At 44.3% G+C, this 19,301-nt stretch overlaps 2 protein-coding genes across 6 annotated transcripts in view; one reads left to right on the top strand and one right to left on the bottom strand.

The window, feature by feature from the left end:
* Positions 1 to 6,856, bottom strand: part of BPIFC (BPI fold containing family C) — a 54,503-nt gene extending 47,647 nt beyond the window's left edge. Inside the window, exons 1-2 of the mRNA XM_031655951.1 lie at positions 6,340 to 6,856; positions 3,646 to 3,733 (exon numbers count right to left, since the gene is read on the bottom strand). The gene's annotated coding sequence lies outside the window, so the exon portion shown is untranslated. The remainder of the gene's footprint in view (positions 1 to 3,645; positions 3,734 to 6,339) is intronic.
* The window catches only part of FBXO7 (F-box protein 7), an 89,527-nt gene that overhangs the window by 49,113 nt on the left and 21,113 nt on the right, over positions 1 to 19,301 (top strand). Inside the window, exon 2 of one of the 5 annotated variants that reach the window (XM_017944548.3) lies at positions 4,680 to 4,731. The exons of 1 other annotated variant lie outside the window; for it this stretch is intronic. In XM_017944548.3, coding sequence (XP_017800037.1) covers positions 4,680 to 4,731 — 52 coding nt within the window. Of the gene's footprint in view, positions 1 to 4,679; positions 4,732 to 16,317; positions 16,440 to 16,557; positions 16,725 to 19,301 lie in introns of those variants that run through there. 3 more of the 5 variants (XM_009217152.2, NM_001168729.1, XM_009217151.4) reach the window with 3 other exon arrangements.

Below are 19,301 nucleotides of genomic sequence, written 5' to 3'. Positions count from 1 at the left end.
CTCACCCTGGTTCAAGCCAGTACCATTTCACATAGATTTTTGTGATAGCCTCCTTACTGGTCTCCCTGCTTTGGCCATTGTTCCTTTCTGGCCATTCTCCACATCACAGCCAGAGTGAGTCTCTTAAAATGAAAGTTAGATCATGTTACTCCCCACCCCCATTAAAGCCCTTCAGTGGTTTCCCATCTTAGTGTAAACGCCAAAGTCATTTCATCAGCTACAAGGTGTAGAGGGCCTTGTAGCTGATGGAATGACCCTGTGCCTCTACTTCCTCATTGACCTCTGTCCTTAACACATACACCTGGCTCTCATGGTCTCAGCATCACTGGCTAACTTGATCTTTCTTTAATGATCTAAGTAGCCTGTATGCCAGGATCTTTGTATTTGCTCTCCCCTCTTCCAGGCCTAGTCTTCCTCAAAGAACCAGGTCTTGCACTTCTTCAGATACCTCCTCAAGTGTCATCTCAGCAGTCTTTCCTAGCCACTCTATGCAGAACACGGACACCTTCCCTGTGGCCCTGTTATTATGACCACCATTGCTTTATTTTCTCCAAAGCACTTATCATCATCTAGTGTAGTCTCCAGTTACTGATGTGTGTATTGTCTGTCTCCTCTACTGGAATTTTTAGGCTTCGTGGGGAAGGACTTCGTCACTTCAGCACCCTGAATAGCAAGTGGCACACAGCAGGCATTAGGGAACTACTGAATGACAGACTGAATGAATGAATGAAGAAGTCTCTTTCACAAGCTTTGAATTGGGCCATGTGTGCCTTATGGGTTCTCCAGCATCTGGGGAAGCCCTTGATCTTAGTATACACCATCTGGTATTGTGACTGTCTTTTTACCTGTCTATCCCTTTGTCAAGGGGATTGTGTCTTACTTCGATAACTCTGGAGTCCAGTACAATACCTGGCACATAGTAGGCACACAACAAATTTTTGGTTAAATAAACATTCTCTGCAGAGAGGGACCACATCTTCTTTACCGTTATATCACCCATACCTGGCATACATGAATGATTAATGTATGTTTGTTGAATAGACCAAACAAATTAATGCCATCATATTTTCTTGAGAGATGAAGCACAGGCCCCCAACAGCAGCAGTAATTTGGGTTTCCTTTAATGAAAATCAAGTGAGTAATGCATTCACAGGCCTTGTTTCTAGTTTGGAAGTTACAATCTGGGTAAGCTATCACTGCTGCATTTACATATGTAAAAGATTCACAGGTGGCAGGTACCACTGTGCTAACACACAAACATGAAACAAATCAAGGAAGGCCCAGGAAGGTGACCTTGTGGATGTGGTCAGAGAGGAAGAAGTAGGCCAGGTGTGGTGGCTCATGCCTATAATACCAGCACGTTGGGAGGCCAAGGCAGGAGGACTGCTTGAGCCCAGGAGTTTGAGACCAGCCAGGGGAACATGGCAGGACCCCATCTCTACAAAAAATAAAAAATTAGGCCAGGCGTGTTGGCCTACGCCTGTAATCCCAGCACTTTGGGAGGCTGAGGCAGGCAGATCATGAGGTCAGGAGATTGAGACCATCCTGGCTAACACAGTGAAATCCCATCTCTACTAAAAATACAAAAAATTAGCCGAGTGTGGTGGTGGGCGCTTGTAGTCCCAGCTACTCGGGAGGCTGAGGCAGGAGAATGGTGTGAACCTGGGAGGCGGAGCTTGCAGTGAGCTGAGATCGTGCGACTGCACTCCAGCCTGGACGACAGAGCGAGACTCCGTCTCAAAAAAAATAGAAATAAAAATAAAAAATTAGCTGAGGGTGGTGATGCACACCTGTAGTCCCAGCAACTTGGGAGGGTGAGGTGGGAGAATTGCTTGAGTCTGGGAGGTGGAGGCTGCAGTGAACTGTGATCATGCCACTGCACTCCAGCTTGGGCAACAGAGCAAGATCCTGTCTCAAAATAAAATAAAATAAAAGAGGAAACTGTGAAGGCCATGTGTTTAGACAGAGGGTAGGGTCCGGCCAGGTGGCCAAGTAAGATTCAGAGAGGACTAGGATTCAGGCACACCCTGGGTGAAGGAAAAGAGGTCATTGTAAGAGGTGGAGCACTTGGCCAAAGTAGGTGAGAGGTTTGATTAAGGGGGGTGGGTAGCTTTAAGGCGAGGCCATGGAGGTGGGAGTGGGGCAATGTAGACAAAGGGAATTTCTAGAGAATTTACTTGGTAAGAACAGAGAAGTCTGATTAGGGATGGAAGTGTCCAGGCAAGGCCACTGCTAGCCTATTTTGGGCTTTTGTGTGAAATGGGAAAAGGCGCCCCTCTGGAGAGATGCCAGCCTCTTGGCACAAAGTAGAGCCAGTGGAAAGCATTTTAGGAAAACCCCACACCAGTGTACGCAGCTGGGTGGGAGGTGGAAGGGCTATCCTATGTACCCATTGGGCTGGAATTTTGTCTAGTGCAAAAACTCCCCAACTTATACAGGGGGCCTGTGCTCAGATTAGTGAATGCTCATGTGGGTATTTTGCTGGAGGCCAAAAGGTTTAGAAACAAGGTCTTAACCTGTCTGTGCATAAGTTCATCTTCAGGTCTGAGAAGGCTGGCTGGGTCAACCTAATTACATCCCTCACCTGATCTCCCAGGAGCCCCCTCTACACCCTACCATCCAGCCAAACTGAACTACTGGTCCCTAAACACATGCCACATTTTCTGCCTAATGCTATTGCCTATGTTTTCCCCCTCCACCTACGTCTGCAGAAACCCTGCATATCCCTAAGGCCCATTTAAAACACTGTCTTCTTTCTAAAGCCATTTATGACTTCTCTGAGCTAATTTCATTTCCTCTTGAACCCTTGATAAAAATATATATTTTTTATGTGTGTGTTTTTTTTTTATGTGTGTGTGTTTCTTCTTTGGTTTATTATTTGCCTTCCCTGCCAGAATATAAGTGCATGAAGGCAGAGACTGCATCTGGTTTGGAGGTCCTAGGTCTGGCTCAGTGCCTGGGATAGAGTGAGTGACTGTTAAGTGTTGGTAGAACGAATTGATGAATTAATAAATGAAGGAATATCCCTTACCTTACTCTATCACGTATTACACTTCTTCACAGAGATGGTAAACAAAGTATTTATGTACTAGTAAACTGCAGGCATCCATCAAAACAGATGTTGGCCACATTCCTGGAGCAGGGGCCAGGAAGTTGAGTGCCAGATCTTGGGGAGGACAGGGGATGTCTTGCAGGAGGGGCCAGAGTAGTTGGGGGCACTGGGAATAGGAGGGGGACACTCAGAGTAATGGCTTCTTACCCTTAGCTGTTAAGGCATTTCAATATTTTACCACTGATATGGCCTTATGAATCCAGTGTGATATTTCCGCCCTGAAGAGTTGGTTTGGGTTCTACAGGACAAGCTACAGAAGGAACCTGGGCAGCAGTGTTGGGAGCAGAGCTAAGAAAGGATCACTTGAGGATGGTCAGAGTGCAGACAGCACTAAGGGAAGCACAGGGAAATGGGAGGGTTGAGAGCCGAGGGGAAGGGATTTGGGTAGGAGAAGACGATCTCTGGCCAAGCAATGAGTGATCTGAAGGTTGGAGGAAATGTGGTGAGTGGGATAAGCGGGTGTAAAGCCCTCCAAGTCCTGGAAGGCAGAGTGACAGTAACAGCATCTTAACACTCTGAATGGATGCACGTACCTCCTGCAGTTGCTAGGTCCAGTTGGTCTTCTGCTGTGCTGGGCCTTTCTTGATCCTTTAGTTGCCCTTGGGGGTTAGTCAAGGTGTCCTGGAAAGGGGGATAAGTAGAGATGAATTATGCGAGTGAGGAGAACACTTCTGGGACTCAGGTTAGTGGCTACTGACCAACTGGTATAGAAGCATTTCCACATTCTAACATATGGCGAGGCCAAACTGAAAAGCAGTCTTGCTAATATCACTGCTGGCTAAAAATTGTAAATGAGTGTGTTATGCCAAGACAGGCATTAGAGAGATTTTTGTTTTAAAAGAGCAAAATAGGCCGGGTGCGGTGGCTCACGCCTATAATCCCAGCACTTTGGGAGGCCAAAGCGGGCAGATCATGAGGTCAAGAGATCGAGGCCATCCTGGCTAACACGGTGAAACCGTCTCTACTAAAAATACAAAAATTAGCCAGCCTGGTGGCGCCCGCCTGTAGTCCCAGCTATGCAGGAGGCTGAGGCAGGAGAATCGCTTGAACCCGGGAGGCGGAGCTTGTAGTAAGCCGAGATTGTGCCACTGCACTCCAGTCTGGCGACAGAGCGAGACTTCGTCTCAAAAAACAAACAAACAAACAAACAAACACAAAAAAACCAAAATATTTTCATAGCAATGGAAAGCAATGGGAAAGAATGTTAAGACCAACATGTTTGTACCTATTAGATTGTGTACAAATTAAGGCAGACATGATATCTCTGCCTGGCACATGGAAGAACCCCAATTAATATGTGCTAACTGATCAACTGAGTGACTTAAAAGATTCCAGTTAACTAAGAAGGGTTCTACAAATGGTTAGGAAAATAGAGGAAAAAACAAACCACCATATTTTTAATATAGAGCTCTCCATTTCCACAGTGAAAAAGAACATAATAAACCAAAGAAGAGATATTACTTGTGAATGGAATAACAACTAAAATAATAAATTTTTATTTCTTTACCCTTTACAAAACTCACACTTGTCTGAAGTAGATGTTATTATTATCTTACTCCCATTTTAGACACGTGGACATGGAGGCTTAGAGAATCTGATGACTCGTCCAGGATCCCACAGTAAGTGAGGCACCTGGGAACCCAACCTTGTTCTTCTGGTTCCTAATTCTAGTGTTGATGAATTTATTTTTATTGAATGACTCTATATATGCTAGGGCTTTCATTTTCATCTGGGAATTTTAAATAGAAGTTGCTTGACGCCATTTTCAAGGTGGAAAAATTCAATAAGCATCTAGAAACGTTCAAGCATCACAGTGCAAATCTCTTCTTATTTTCTCGGACACAACTGGAGTTTTAAATTCCCTGCCAGCAGTAAAACCTGTTTTCCCTTCTTGTTTAAAAAAAGTTTCTGAAGTGGTACACTTTGATGGAGATCCAGGAATCTACCATTGCAGACAGGAAAACGTATTTTTCCTCTAGAAATTTTGTGAGTGAAATAAATTACTGGGGTGTGAAGGGGTGAACTGTACCTAACTTTTGGTTGAATTGTTCAGTTAGGATGATAACTTGTGGGCAGGGGAGGAAAGGAACCTTGTCAAGCAAGGTGATGACTACTAAAAGGTTAAGTAATTTGGCTGACAAGTGCAGGCAGGGCTAGCTGCCTGTTACTAGGATCCAAGATCACTTAAAAACTCTGCTAGCAAGTTATCTATTTTGTTGCTTCTGGGGAATTGCTTCTTTCCAAGATTCAAAATCTCAGTAGTCATTATTTTTCTATACAAATATACAGTCAGAATAATACTCTTAAATTAAATGGTCCTTGTGTGAGTCATCCTGACAACTAGGAATAAGAAAATGCCAGTCCAGTTTAGGAAACACCTGAAACTCGCAGATGGGCCTACTACTACTGCTCCTTGGCAAGAGCTTTGACTGACTCTGGAGAAACTGATTAAGGGAGTAATGAATGAGTAAAATGTAGCCTTCAAAACAGAGGCGCAGGTTGAAAAATTAAGTTTGACAGGTTTAAAGAAGTCTAGACGAGAAGGGTATTCCAACATATTGGTTAAGACAAAATGACTGTACCTAAGAAGTCTAAATCGATAGGTCCGGAATATGGGCGGAATATTTCAAGGGATCCAGTCCTCACATTGAGTTTTATAGCAACATCTCTAATGACAAGGACCTTGAGAATTCACACCACATCTGTTCCCCAAAACTCTGTGCCTAACACCAACAAGTCCAACAGTCCAGGCAAGTGGGTGGCTAGTTTTGCTCTGGCAGGATCTAGGTCACTGATGTGCTTTAAGACCTGCCTTGAAAACACAGAGATTATAACAACTCCTTAGTCCTAACCATGCTGATTTTGAGAGACAAGATAGAATTTTCTGCCACTGTGCTGGGTTCCCCACTGAAATGGAGACAAAAATAAGTCCAGATCACTGAGCAACCTTCTTAACCTCGTTCCACAATACAAAACTAAGTAGGTGGTTTAAACCAACTCTTTTCTCTTTCTTATGGCTGTTTAGTTTTCACTAAAGCTTTTTGCCTAAGAAGCCTCCAGGTGGGACATCACACAAACAAACAAAGATACAGAAAATTCTAGGCAGACAATAATAATAACCCAGGATATATGGTAGCTGCCTGTTTAAAGTGTCCTACCAAATCTGGGACATCTCCAGTTTGGAGATCGTGGCTGGCAGAGACACGAAGTTTGTTCATGATTCTTACCTCAAGCCGAGGAAGTATCCAAAGCTGGAGAGCACCTTCAATTCCCTCTGCCTTTGAAGCTGATGTGTTCTCCACCTTGCGCCTTAAACTCAGCTGCTGAAAAGTCAAGATAATTAAGTCTGACTCATCTCAGTGGTGAATTTTTTTAATGCCTCTTTCAAAATGTGATACATAATTGCTTCACTACAATTACCCAATGGCATGAATGAACACTACAGTATCTACCTAGATGAACAGACAATGCCACCTATGCAATAATTATCTTCCTGCAAAATACACACACACACACACACACACACAGCTTGTGAAATTGTGATGGCTACTTTACCAAAATGATTGCAAACGGTGTTAAACTGAATTGGAAGAGGAAGAATTTTCCTGTCTGGAATCATAAGCTGGTTCCTTCTGGTCAGGGTGCCTGCAGTGGATGGCTCTGCTACTGCCCAGAATACCTTTGGGACTTGTGGTGGATCATCAGATTCAGTCTGAAAGCATGAGGCTTGACAATCAGGCTGACCTAGTTACCATCTTTATCATTCAGGGTAGGACCTCAGTTGGCATCTCTCAGTGTCCGTCCGCTCCTTTTCAGAATGCTCTTAATGACTTCCTGTTCCAGCACTCCTTAAACGTAAGTTGGGTGGATGGGTTCATCAACTATTATGCAACTTAACATTTTTAGATTCCAAACCCCAACCCTACTCTCATCTCCGATAAATGCATTTTAGTTAATGTGTTTTATTTATTTTTATTTTTATTTATTTATTTTTTGAGATAGAGTCTTGCTCTGTCACCCAGGCTGGAGTGCAGTGGAGTGATCTTGGCTCACTGCAACCTCTGCCCCCTGGGTTCAAACAATTCTCCTGCCTCAGCCTCCCTAGTAGCTGAGATTACAGGAGTGCGCTACCACGCCCAGCTAATTTTTTGTATTTTTAGTACAGACAGAGTTTCGCCATATTGGTCAGGCTAGTCTCCAACTCCTGACCTCAAGTGATCCACCCGCATTGGCCTCATAAGTGCTGGGATTACAGATGTGAGCTATCATGCCCGGCCATTAATGTATTTTAGATGGCCAGGGATTTGATTGTATGAAGTTCTTTTTTTTTTTTAGACAGTCTCACCCAGGCTGGAGTGCAGCGGCGTGATCTTGGCTCACTACAACTTCTGCCTCCAGGCTTGTGCCTTAGACCCCTGAATAGCTGGAATTACAGGTGTACACCACCAAGCTTGGCTAATTTTTGTATTGTTAGTAGTGACAGGGTTTCACCATGTTGGCCAGGCTGGTCTTGAACTCCTGACCTCAAGTGATCAGCCTGCCTCCGCCTCCGAAAGTGCTGGGAATACAGGCATGAGCCACCGCACCCAGCCTGATTGCATGAAGTTCTTATGACTTATCTACACTTTTTTGGGTAAGACAGGGTGACTAACTGTCCTGGTTTCCCCCAGAATGCAGGATTTTCAGTACTAAAACCAGGATAGTCCTGGGAAAATCAGGATGATAAGTCAGTCTGGAAGGAACCACAGACGCTTTCACTTGGCATTGTCCATACCTCTCACAGCTTTTCAGCGGAGTTATACCTTGAGTTATATTTACTGATTTGAACTGAGTTTCCTTAGGGTAAAGTGGGTATAGAAATACTAACTTCCTTGATAGGTTCTGGTGAAGAAAAACATAGTAACATGTGAGAATGTGCTATTAAAACTGTCAACTGCGTGAAATTCTACTCATTAGCATGTGGCCGTATCAATAATGATAAAGTGTAGAGACACTCTTCATGGAATCATTTATTGTCAATCATCATAGATGAATCCATTCATTCAATCAACAGATTTACTGAGCACCTAACAATGTGCAAAGTTCTCTTCAGCAAAACAGACGAAATCTTTGTCTACAAGGAGTTTATGTTTTAGTCGATGGAGACAAAATAAGTAAGCAAACAATAAAATAAACAAAAATGTATAAATTGTGACATGTACTATGAAGGAAATAAGGGAATGTCGTTGGTAAGGTGGTTTTGTAATTGGCAGAGCAATGCAACTGGCGGAGATGGGCTTATTTTATCAGGATGCTCTGGTGGGCGTCTCTGAGGAGGTGATATTTGAGCTGAGATCTGACCCTTGGAAACCAGGCAGGCAAAGTGCTGAAAGGAAAAGGTGGAGGGAACTGCAAAGGTGAGCCAGTTTGTCTGAAATGGAGTGGGGCAGAAGTTATGGTATTCGACATCTAAATGGTGATGTCAGGTGGGCAGAGTTCAGGGACGAGGTCAACTGGAAATACGAATGTCTAAGTCATCATCCAAAAGGTGGAGTTAAAGCCATAGAAATGAATGAGATCATCAGAGGCAGCTTCCCACGTGCATGTGCTACTGAAGGTGTGGAAGATGACTTCAGGTGCTATGCAGAGAAACTCTTGAAATTGTACTGTGCCTTAGAAAAATACAGAGCTAGACATGGAAGATGAAGGACAATATGGAAGACCAAGGACAACATCACAAGCACTACATGGAAAAAAAGAAATCACAAAACACCTCTGCATCTTTCTACCTTTTCCTCACTATTTTCCCGAGTGGCAACATCAATCTCCTCCCCCGCTGCCTCTCTCTCTGTCTTTCTCCAGGGTCCTAGGTCTCCCCTTTCGTTTCTCTCCTCTCCAAAGCAGCTTCTTGGCTCCATCTTCTTCCCCGGCTACCACCTTCACTGTCTGGTCCCTGCCCGGCCCATCCCCTGCTCATTCTCAATTCCTTTTCTCTGTTATAGAAAGAAGCCAACAACTGGCCGGGCGCGGCGGCTCAGGCCTGGAATCCCAGCACTTTGGGAGGCCGAAGCGGGCAGATCACGAGGTCAAGAGATCGAGACCATCCTGGCTAACACGGTGAAGCCCCGTTTCTACTAAAAACACAAAAAATTAGCCGGGCGTGGTGGCAGGTGCCTGTAGTCCCAGCTACTCGGGAGGCTGAGGCAGCACAGTGGCATGAGTCCGGGAGGAGGAGCTGGCATTGAGCCGAGATCACGCCACTGCACTCCAGCCTAGGCGACAGAGCGTCTGTCTCAAAAACAAAACAAAACAAAACAAAAACAAAAAACCCAACAACTGTAAAATAACAGTATCTTTCCTGATGCAGATACTTTTTCTTCCTGTTACAAAAGACCTGAAAGTCTAACTATATCTTTGGTGAAAACCCCAGAATCATTGCAGTGTATTCCAGGAGTCTGCCACAAGATAGAAGAGGGAAGACAGCTTGGATGAGAATGATGAGGAGAGACAGTGCAAGGTGTAGAGATTCACCCTGCAGTCCTGAGGACTCTCGCCTGCCCTGGACCTGGACCTGCGCTACCCATTCCAACTCTGGGTCCTTGAACAATTTACTTCACTTCCAGGTCTCACAGCCGTCACCTCTAAAAGTGGAGCTCACATTTACTTTGAAGAGCCACTGTGAGAATTAAATTAGACGAGGCGGCACCTACGCTTTTTTCACACAGTGTCAATAAATTAGATGCATTTCATCTATTTTTATTTGAAGTCAATAATTACAAAGGTATCTTAAACCAGTTTTGTTTTTAAGAAGTATACAAAGTTCAGTTTTCATGGTATTTACTTTTTACAGTTACCCTCTATTTGGACATTTAAAAAGTTTCCCCTTTATATAACTTTTCTGTTTTAAATGAGTTTATATACATTTTAGGAAGTGGGTTGATTTATGGGGAAAAATAGTAAATAACAGTACAGCTCACATGGGACATAGAATACTTTTTTTTTTTTGAAACGGAGTCTCACTCTGTTGTCCAGGCTGGAGTGCAGTGGCACGATCTCGGCTCACTGCAACCTCTTCCTCCTGGGTTCAAGCAATTCTCCTGCCTCAAATCTGTTTAAAAGGAAACCCTAAAGAAGGATATCTAGGGTAGAGAAAAATAAGAGCTAACATTTATTGAGTGTTTGTTATGTTTTGGGCACCATCCATATATGAATTCACTAAATCCTGAGTAACTGGGATTACAGGTGCCAGCACCACGCCTGGCTAATTTTTTAATTTTTGGTAGAGATGGCGTTTTGCAATGTTGGCCAGGCTGTTCTCCAATTCCTGACCTGATCCACCCGACTTGGCCTCCCAAAGTGCTGGGATTACAGGCATGAGCCACCGTACCCAGCCTTAGGACAGAATAATTTTTGAAAAAGGGGCTCAAATAATTAAAGCCTAGGAAACAAAGATCTAAGAAGAGAGTGTAGCTAGTCTGTTGTCTTTTATTTGGAAGAGGCCTTAGAAATCAGCTAATTAGCCTTCCTAATTAGCTGTTTAGGGCACTTTTGCCAAATTCATCTTTAAAAACATCAACAGCAAAAGCCAGCAGCACCCTATCCAGTTTCACTGTTTATTTTAGCTTTCCATATTTCACATAAGATTTGCTGGGAATGCCTGCTTCTTCAGCCTACTCACGATGGCAATCTAAAATGCAAGATTAATTATTACACTGTCAAATAGCTGACAGTGTGTTTGTCTTTGTAGATCGGGGAACACTCTTAATTAAGACTCCAAAAGAAAAATCATAAATAACTAGGTAGAAATACTGGTTCATTAAAGCGAGATGTCAAGAGACAGTGTTAGGGAACTGAGCATCCCCGTTCTTGATTTCTAGAATGTCTGAGCTATAACCATATAGAAAGAGCTAACTGAAGATCAAACATTTTTGAAATTGGAGGACAAATTATATTATTCTTGGTAGGAGACAAAAGTGGGAGGGAAGAGGGATTATGTGGATATGGAGGGAGGCGCCACATAAGGCAGTCTTGGGGCAAAAGACATTGTGAGTTCCAATCCCTTATTGCCCCCAATATTTGTGTTGGTGAAATCTAGTTAAAAGGAAACCCTAAAGAAGGATATATAGGGTAGAGAAAAATAAGAGCTAACATTTATTGAGTGTTTGTTTTGTTCTGGGCACCATCCATATACCAATTCACTAAATACTCTTCAAGACTGTATAAGGAACTAATGTTATTTCCATTTGCTAGGTGGGACAACTTGCCTAAGCTTAGACATTACAGATGGTAAGTTGTGGAGCCAGGATTCAGGACCCAGGTGTTCCGTTTTCAAGGATCTGCCTTTTTACCACTATACTATGCTGCCCTTTTAGGAAGGTCACTAAAGGGCAACCCACAACCCAGGGTATGCAGAAGGTGGGAAGAGGGAAGGATGCTGTTGCTAGGCAACCCATCTGGTTTTCTGAGCTGCTAATTGAATCTGCACAGCACAGATTTATGTGTTTGTTTGAAATAACTAGTTGATTTCTAACCAGAAGCAGCTGCCTGGAGTTCATGTGGCTCTGGAGGTAATGAGTCATCCTACAGTTCACCCTGGGAGGGCTGGGGAGAAGTCTGGCAGAATCATCCTATCACCCAGCAGTAGCTCCTCCTCTTGTCCCCACTCTGTCCCAGGCCACACACTCCATTGATGTCTGTGTAATGATATTTCTGGGTGGACATCAATGACTGACGCAGACTGTGACTCCTCACACCAGCCACGCTCTGGAACCATTTAGAGCGGCGATGCTCTCTTGGTTTTGACAAATGAACCTACTCACGTCGGTTCCTTCCATTGTTACTAGTTATCTAGAAGGAAGTCACATTATATTATTGCAGTTCAAAATGAATTTAAATTCATGCTAAAATTTAAATGCATATATATATGACTTTTTGAGATATGAAGGGTATTATGGAACCAAACAAACAAGATAGTGTGATATTACTCTGAAACATGTGGGAATCAGTGGTGTGAGTCCAATTCAGGTAGACCAGGATTTCCCTACTTCGGTCCTGCTGGCATTTTGAGCTACATAATTCTTGGTTGTAGGGGGCTGTCCTGTCTATTATATAATGTTTAGCACGCCAGGCGCAGTGACTCATGCCTGTAATCCCAGCACTTTGAGAGGCTAAGGCAGGTGGATCACTTGAGGTCAGGAATTCGAGACAAGGCTGGCCAATGAGGTAAAGACTTGTCTCTACTACAAATCCAAAAATGAGCCGGGCATGGTGGCACACACCTGTAATCCCAGCTACTTGGGAGGCTGAGGCAGGAGAATGGCTTGTACCCTGGAGGTGGAGGTTGCAGTGAGCTGAGACTGTGCCACCACACTCCAGCCTGGGCAACAGAGCAAGACTCCGCCTCAAAAATAAATAAATAAATAAATAAATAAAAGAACGTTTAGCAGCATCCCTACCACTACCTATTAGATGCCAGTAGCACCACAACTTCCTACCCTAGTTGTGACAAAACGTTTCTAGACTATGTCAAATGTCTCCTGTCAGGCAGTTGCCACAGTTGAGAGCCACCGAAATAAAGTATATTCAAGTATTCTATCTAGCCCTTGCAGCAGAAAACAGCATTCCTCACTATGATCAGATGCTAATATTCCTAATAACATTTTTCTTAAGTATCCAATAAATACGTGAACGCATTCTTGTGATAAAAGATTCAAATAATTACTGAAGTTTACAGATCAAATTGGGAAAATTCTTACTGCACCCCCCACCCAAACTTTGTCCCTCTCTCTCCCTCTTTTTATTTCTAATTTTAATTTTTTGAGATAGGGTCTCACTCTGTCACCCAAGCTGGAGTGTAGTGGTGTGATCACGGCTCACTGCAGCCTCAACCTCCCAGGCTCCAGCATTCTCCCGCCTCAGCCTCCCTAGTTAGCTGGGACCACCATGCTCGGATGATTTTTAAAAAAATCTTCTATAGAGACAGAGCTGGTCTCTAATCCAGTGGTTCTCAAGGTGGTTTTTCCTCCCAGGGAATATTTGGCATCTTTGGTTCTTACAACTGGGGAGGGAGAGTGTTCTACCTGCATTTTGTGGATAGAGACCATGGATGCTGCTAAACATTCTACGCACAGAACCGCCTCTTGCAACGAAGACTTAAGTGATCCAAAATGTCAATAGTGCTGAGGTTGAGAAACCCTAATCTATCCCCCACATCCTATCATAATCTCTAGTGATAGATTCACATTACAGATCTGAGCCTGCCCCTAGTAGTTAGTGTACACCTGTCAGATTCAAGGCTTCCTACCATCTTTTGAATAGCCTTCCCTTTTTCGGGAGGAAATTCCAATATTCTACATCTTGCCTCCCCGAGGAAGGAGTTCAGACCCCAAATTCCCAGTCTCCTTTGTAGCCAGGACTCAGGTGTGGGGCTCAGACTTCCTCAATCAGACACCCCTATGAGTTTTTGATGTGGAAGTGAGCGAGGGGAAGAAATAGGCTCTTTTGGAAGTTTAGCATTATGTAGGAGGCTGCAAAAGCATATGGGATTTGATGTTAACAGCGGCAGGGGCAGCCATTCCCCAGTGCGTCCCAGCAGTTGTGATGGCGGTTTCCTCCAGTAGCAATCCCAGTCATAGTAGTTTCCTTATCAGGCCAGTTTTCAGCTTGGTTCTGAGCTTCATTCTTGGAAGCTTAGCCTGGGGCCACTTCTGCATCCTCCCTAGAATTCCCTGAGCTATACAGCATCCTTTTAATACCTTTTCTGCTGAGCCAGAGTCAGCTTCTACCTAAGAACCCTGATAGTAAAGACCCCCTGCTACAAACTGTCTAGCGGCTTCCCATACATTCTAGAATGTGTCCCCAACCCTGTGCTTAGCCCAAGGCTCTTCTTTATCTGGGATGTACCTGTGCTGTCCATCACTCTGTTCACACAGAGTCATCCTGGTCCTGGCACCATTCCTCATTGCTCACTACTAAAGAATTCTATGGGCACGGCAAACCTCTATGTACACTCTTAAAACCAAAATTTATTCAAAGACCTGTGGTAACATTCTTAAATATCTGCTAGCCATAATAAAAAAGTCAATGCACTTTATGTTCTGAACTCCCACAATTTAGCCTAAATATTTGCCCTAACATACTTACACTAGTCCAAACAAACATTAAGTCACAGCCTGTTCCTCTTCCTTATTTAAAGGGGTTTTTACCTTTCTCAACATTCCACAAGTTACTTCCTCCTTCTTTTGTTCTCCTCTGCCTTTGCCTCTTTTAAAAAGTTCTAAATTACTAGCCAATCAAGACAAATACAAAATATAAAGTCCCGTTCCAGCCAATAAAAACCAGACACAGCAGTAAAGTGGATGCGTCAGGTTATAAACGACCCTGTCTCCTTTGTTCAGTGTGCTCTCGTGACAAAACTGGCGAGTATACCCTTTCCACAAAAAGTAAAAATGGCCTTGCTAAAAAAATTAAATTTATATTCAAGTGCTGTTTCTTTACGACATCAAAAAAACAAACATTTCTAACAACCCCAATCCTCAGGTCTGTATGTCTATCATAAAGCAGACACTTTTTACACTCTACTGCAAGAGCTGATTCACTCAACTGTAAACTTTGCATGGACAGAAACATGTCTTTTTGGTCTCCGAGTCTCCGGCATGTGGGGTTATCTGTCACAAAGTAGGCAATCAATACATATTTATTTGCAGAATCAAGGGCAGGATGTGGACAAGTGCTGCCACCTATTGGGAGAAACTTTATTTGACTCTAAGAATTTGGACTATGGTTATCATACAAGGATGAAACTTGATACTCTCTCTCATCTAAGTTATCATTAATTAGACCCTCTCTGGTAGCCAGCCTCCAGGATGGCCTGCAGCTATCCCTGTCTGTTGGCATTCATACCTTCGGGTGGATCCTCTCACACAGAGGGTTGGTTTGTAAATATGACAAAAGCCATATGTGACCTCTGGAGCTAGGTCATAAAAGACATTGTGGCTTATGCCTTGGTCTCTCTGGGATCACCTGCTCTGAGGGAGACCAGCTGCCATGTCATGGGGACACTCAAACAGCCCTATGGGGAGGTTCACGTGGTGAAAAACAGGTCTCCGGCCAACAGTCATGAGTGTGCCATCCTGGAGGCCGATCCTCCGGCCCTAATCAATAACTGCTGCCCCAGCCTACACTTTGACTGTAATCTCATGGCAGACCTGGAGACAGAACCACCCAGCCACGTATCCCCAAATCCCTGACCTCTAAAACCTGTGGGACAACAAATGTTTATTGCGTTAAACGTTGGGGTGATTGTTACGCAGCAATAGAGTTCTAATAAACTGTCGAACATAGATTACTGGCTACAAATAGTTCTACTTTTTTTTTGAGACAGGGTCTCGTCTGTGGAACTAGGCTGAGGTGCAGTGGTGCGATCACAACTCACTGAGGCCTCGACCTCCGGGCTCAATCGGCCCTCCTGCCTCAGCCACCCAAGTAGCTGGGATCACAGGCAGGCGCTACCACGCCTGAGTAATTTCTTGTCTTTTTTGTAGAGATGGGGGTCTCACCATGTTGCCCAGGCTGATCTCGAACTCCTGGGCTCAAGCGATCCACCTGCCTCGGCCTCCCAAACTGCTGGGATTACAAGCGTGAACCACCGCGCCCGGCCAAGCCTAAGGATTAACCTAAGGCTTCTCAGAGCAGATGCCGCTGGAGCTGCGGGCCACAAAAGAAATGGGGTGACAGTTGGTCCTGGGGAGTGGCGACTGTATTGTCTGTCTGCAGCATCCCTGTCTGCGCTACCGTTGTTCCATGCACACAGGGAGCAAATACAGGGAGTCCCAGCTACCGCCGAGGAAAGACTGGGACGCCAGGGAGCTGCCACATCTCGGCGCCTGCGCACTGTGCCCGCACTCTCAGGCAGCGCCGTTGCGCGCCGAGTCATCGATCGGCCGACCCCGAGAGGCCTGGTTCCTTTAGGCCGCCTGCCCGCCTCCAGCTCTCGGGGTCCGCTCCAGGCGGCGCCCTCAGGAGTGGGGCGGGCGCTCATATTCCAGAGCCCCACCAGCAGGGCGGTCTCGGTGGCGGGGCTGTTTCCTCGTTTCGCCTCAGCAACCCCTCAGCTCCGGTAGTCGCCGGTACGGGGTTGTAGCCGTTTGGGGCGAGAGCTGCTCGGCCCCGCCGCCGTCCCAGTCGCCGCCTCCGGGTCCAGGCCCCACGGGCCGCCTGCCGCCGTCATGAGGCTGCGGGTGCGGCTTCTGAAGCGGACCTGGCCGCTGGAGGTGCCCGAGGCAGAGCCGACGCTGGGGCAGCTGCGCGCGCACCTGAGCCAGGCCCTGCTGTGCACCTGGGGGTACAGGTACGCGGGGGCCGGGGCTGGGCGGCCTGCGGGGAGTGGGGAGTGCTGGGGGTGGGTGCAGGGCGGGTTGGCGTCATCTGTGGGCTGCAGGCGCGGGCGTGGCCGGGCGCTAGGCCAGGTGCGGGGACGCCGGGGGTGGGGGGACCTTCACTGGAGGCCTCGGCTCTTCCAGGCGTCGCGGAGCCTGGGGCGGGGGTGCCGGCGACTGGACGCGCGGGTGGTGGGCTGGGGTCCTGCTCCTGGAGAACATGGCGCGGCCTCCCGGGGGCTCCGGTCCCCTCCTGGGTGAGTCATGGCCTCTGGTCTTGCAGTAAACGAAACCGGGGAGAGGAGGGAACGCAAAATTCCCACAACTGGTTAGATTTCAAGTTGGAAATGATGAGCTTGGCTTGGGTTAAACCTTTCTGGACTGTCAGGGGTCCGAGTTAATTTCTTCAGCTGTTGGGAGTATTTCAATGAAAAAGTTTTGAAATTGCTGGAAGTTAAAAATCTGCCCTCCATCCGAGGCCACCGGTAGCTTGTATGGCTGCTGTGAAGCGGCAGCAATTTTAGATTGTTATGTTCATGCGCCAGGCATCGCGGCGAGCGCTTGGACTTAGCTGCTGAAAAGTTTTAGAAAGTACAGCGTGTAGGCGTGTTTCAGCCCTTTGATTTTCTTGGGCGAAATGTTGCTTTTTTGCTAAAACTGAGGCAAACGTTGATCTTGAGAGCTTGCAGTTTGGGGGCAGTAAAGTTGAGAAAGGATCATATTCTGTTATTGGTTTATGGGACTGCAGATGAAGCTGCTTTGTTTCCCTAAAAGATACTTTTTGGGGAACAACAATTTGGGAGTAAAGCGGCACGGTAAGAGTGGTCCTCTTCAAATACTGAGCTAGTGAATTTGAAACTTGAGTGTGCTAAGGAAAAATAAAAATGATGTTCCCTGGGGATTTTTAGGTGAATTCTTCAAAAACAAAAACCTTCCTACATTTTCACCTTATTTTTAGGGAATTGGGTAAAATGAGGCCGTTATTCTGAACTTCTCGCCCTTTCGTTTTCCTGGATAAAACATTATTAGATTGAAAGTAAGCCTGTTTTTTTCCTGATTAAAAAAATAAACCCTAAATAAGATGCTGACATAACTCCTTTTAAACATTATGGTAAGTGACATGCCTACTGTTATTTCTTGTTGTTAAACCCGTGTGTTTTACATACTGGCATCATTACCAGTAGGTTATAAGTAGAAGATTGAATAAATCTTCAAACTTAATCTTTTAAAGGTATTAACATGTGTATATATATATTTTATTATTTTTAAATTAGGCAGTCTTGAAAGGATGTGAAACTCAGTATGACTGCGCAAAAGGGCCCGTTGGTTTCTCTTTCAGATTTGTTTTTACGGTTGAGGCTGATTACCTGGACAGAATGTAAACTTCAGCTTGTGAAAGTAAACTCATTTTTTCTGAAAGTATTCTCATTTTCTAATAAATGTGCAGTTTTAAAATACGTCCATTTGATATTATTTTAAAAATATCTTTACTGAGCAAGTGGAGCTAGGATTCTCATGAAATGCTTTTGTTTTGTTTTTTTTTTTTTTTTTTTTTTTTACGAGAAAAGTGAAAGCAAGTTTATTAAGAAAGTAAAGGAATAAAAGAATGGCTACTCCATAGACAGAGTAGCGATGAAATACTTTTGAAAAGCCTGGAGTTTCTAGAATTTCATTTCCTAGAATTACATACTCCTCTTAACTCCCCAATTTCAGAGGTAGAATCCTGGAAAACTACATATTACTTTAGAAATAGCTTTTCCCTGTTTCTAAAGTGGGAGGAAAAGTTGGTGTATTTATTGAGCGGACCATGACCTTTTCTACAAACAGATATTTGAACGTACATTGTACTAGATACTGGTTTAAAAAGCAGCCTTTTGCTGTGACAGATGACCCATAAACACATAGTTCTTTTGGGGTGCTTTTCCTTTTTCTGCCAAAGTTGGGGTGGTGTTTTTGTGGGCAGATGGCAGATTTTCAACATTTTGTTTATCAAAGCATTTTGAAAACAGAAGCAGGGCCACCTGTTTTCTAACAAACAGGAATAGCTTCTATTTTAGTAACTTTAATTTCTCTACCAAGGACACTTAGAAAAAATATATTTACAAGTGAAATAAAAACATGAATTATTTGGAGCACTGTTCAAAATGCAGCATTGTGAGAATAAACAATATAGTTGTTAAAGGAGTTCATCTTTTGTTAACGTCTCAAAAAAGTAATGAAATTAGTATTGCTGAGTGTAAATGTTTTTAAAAATGTTTTATAATGTTTTGTTAGTTATTCCTCACCACTGTGTGATGAAAAACATTTTATTCTTCTAATGTCAAATAATCTGCGATGCAGAAAGAATGGGAGTTGTTGCTTCAGGCTTATTTGAATTCTGAGCTTGTTTAGCAGTGAGCTTTTGGGTTTGTGCTGTGTTCCACTAAAAGGCCTCATAACTGACGATCAGTAGAAGGGTGAATTTAGCTTGTCATCATCAGTAAGAGAGATGAATTTATACTCAGTCATATACACGCACTCCCCTAACCTTTTGTGATTATGAATATATGGATCTGTTTTTTTGGGACCATTGTGAGTAAACTGTCCTGTAAGGATATTGAATAGACATCCTTGATTTCACATTCATCTTGATCTTCCCAACTAATGTTTGGTGGTTGCATTTATTTCACAAATACTTTATTTGCCAGTGTTGAAGATGCGGTTTGAACTGTTCAGACAAGATCCCTGATCTTATGAAACTGAAGTTCTAGTGGCAGGGGTAGGGTAGACAGATAATAGATAAGTATATACGACGTTTTCAAGTACAACATAGCAGAATAGAGAGTGCTGGAGTC

This window comes from Papio anubis, chromosome 16, assembly GCF_008728515.1.
Source record: "Papio anubis isolate 15944 chromosome 16, Panubis1.0, whole genome shotgun sequence".
Lineage (NCBI taxonomy): Eukaryota > Metazoa > Chordata > Mammalia > Primates > Cercopithecidae > Papio > Papio anubis.
This window is presented reverse-complemented; position numbering and strand designations above follow the sequence as displayed.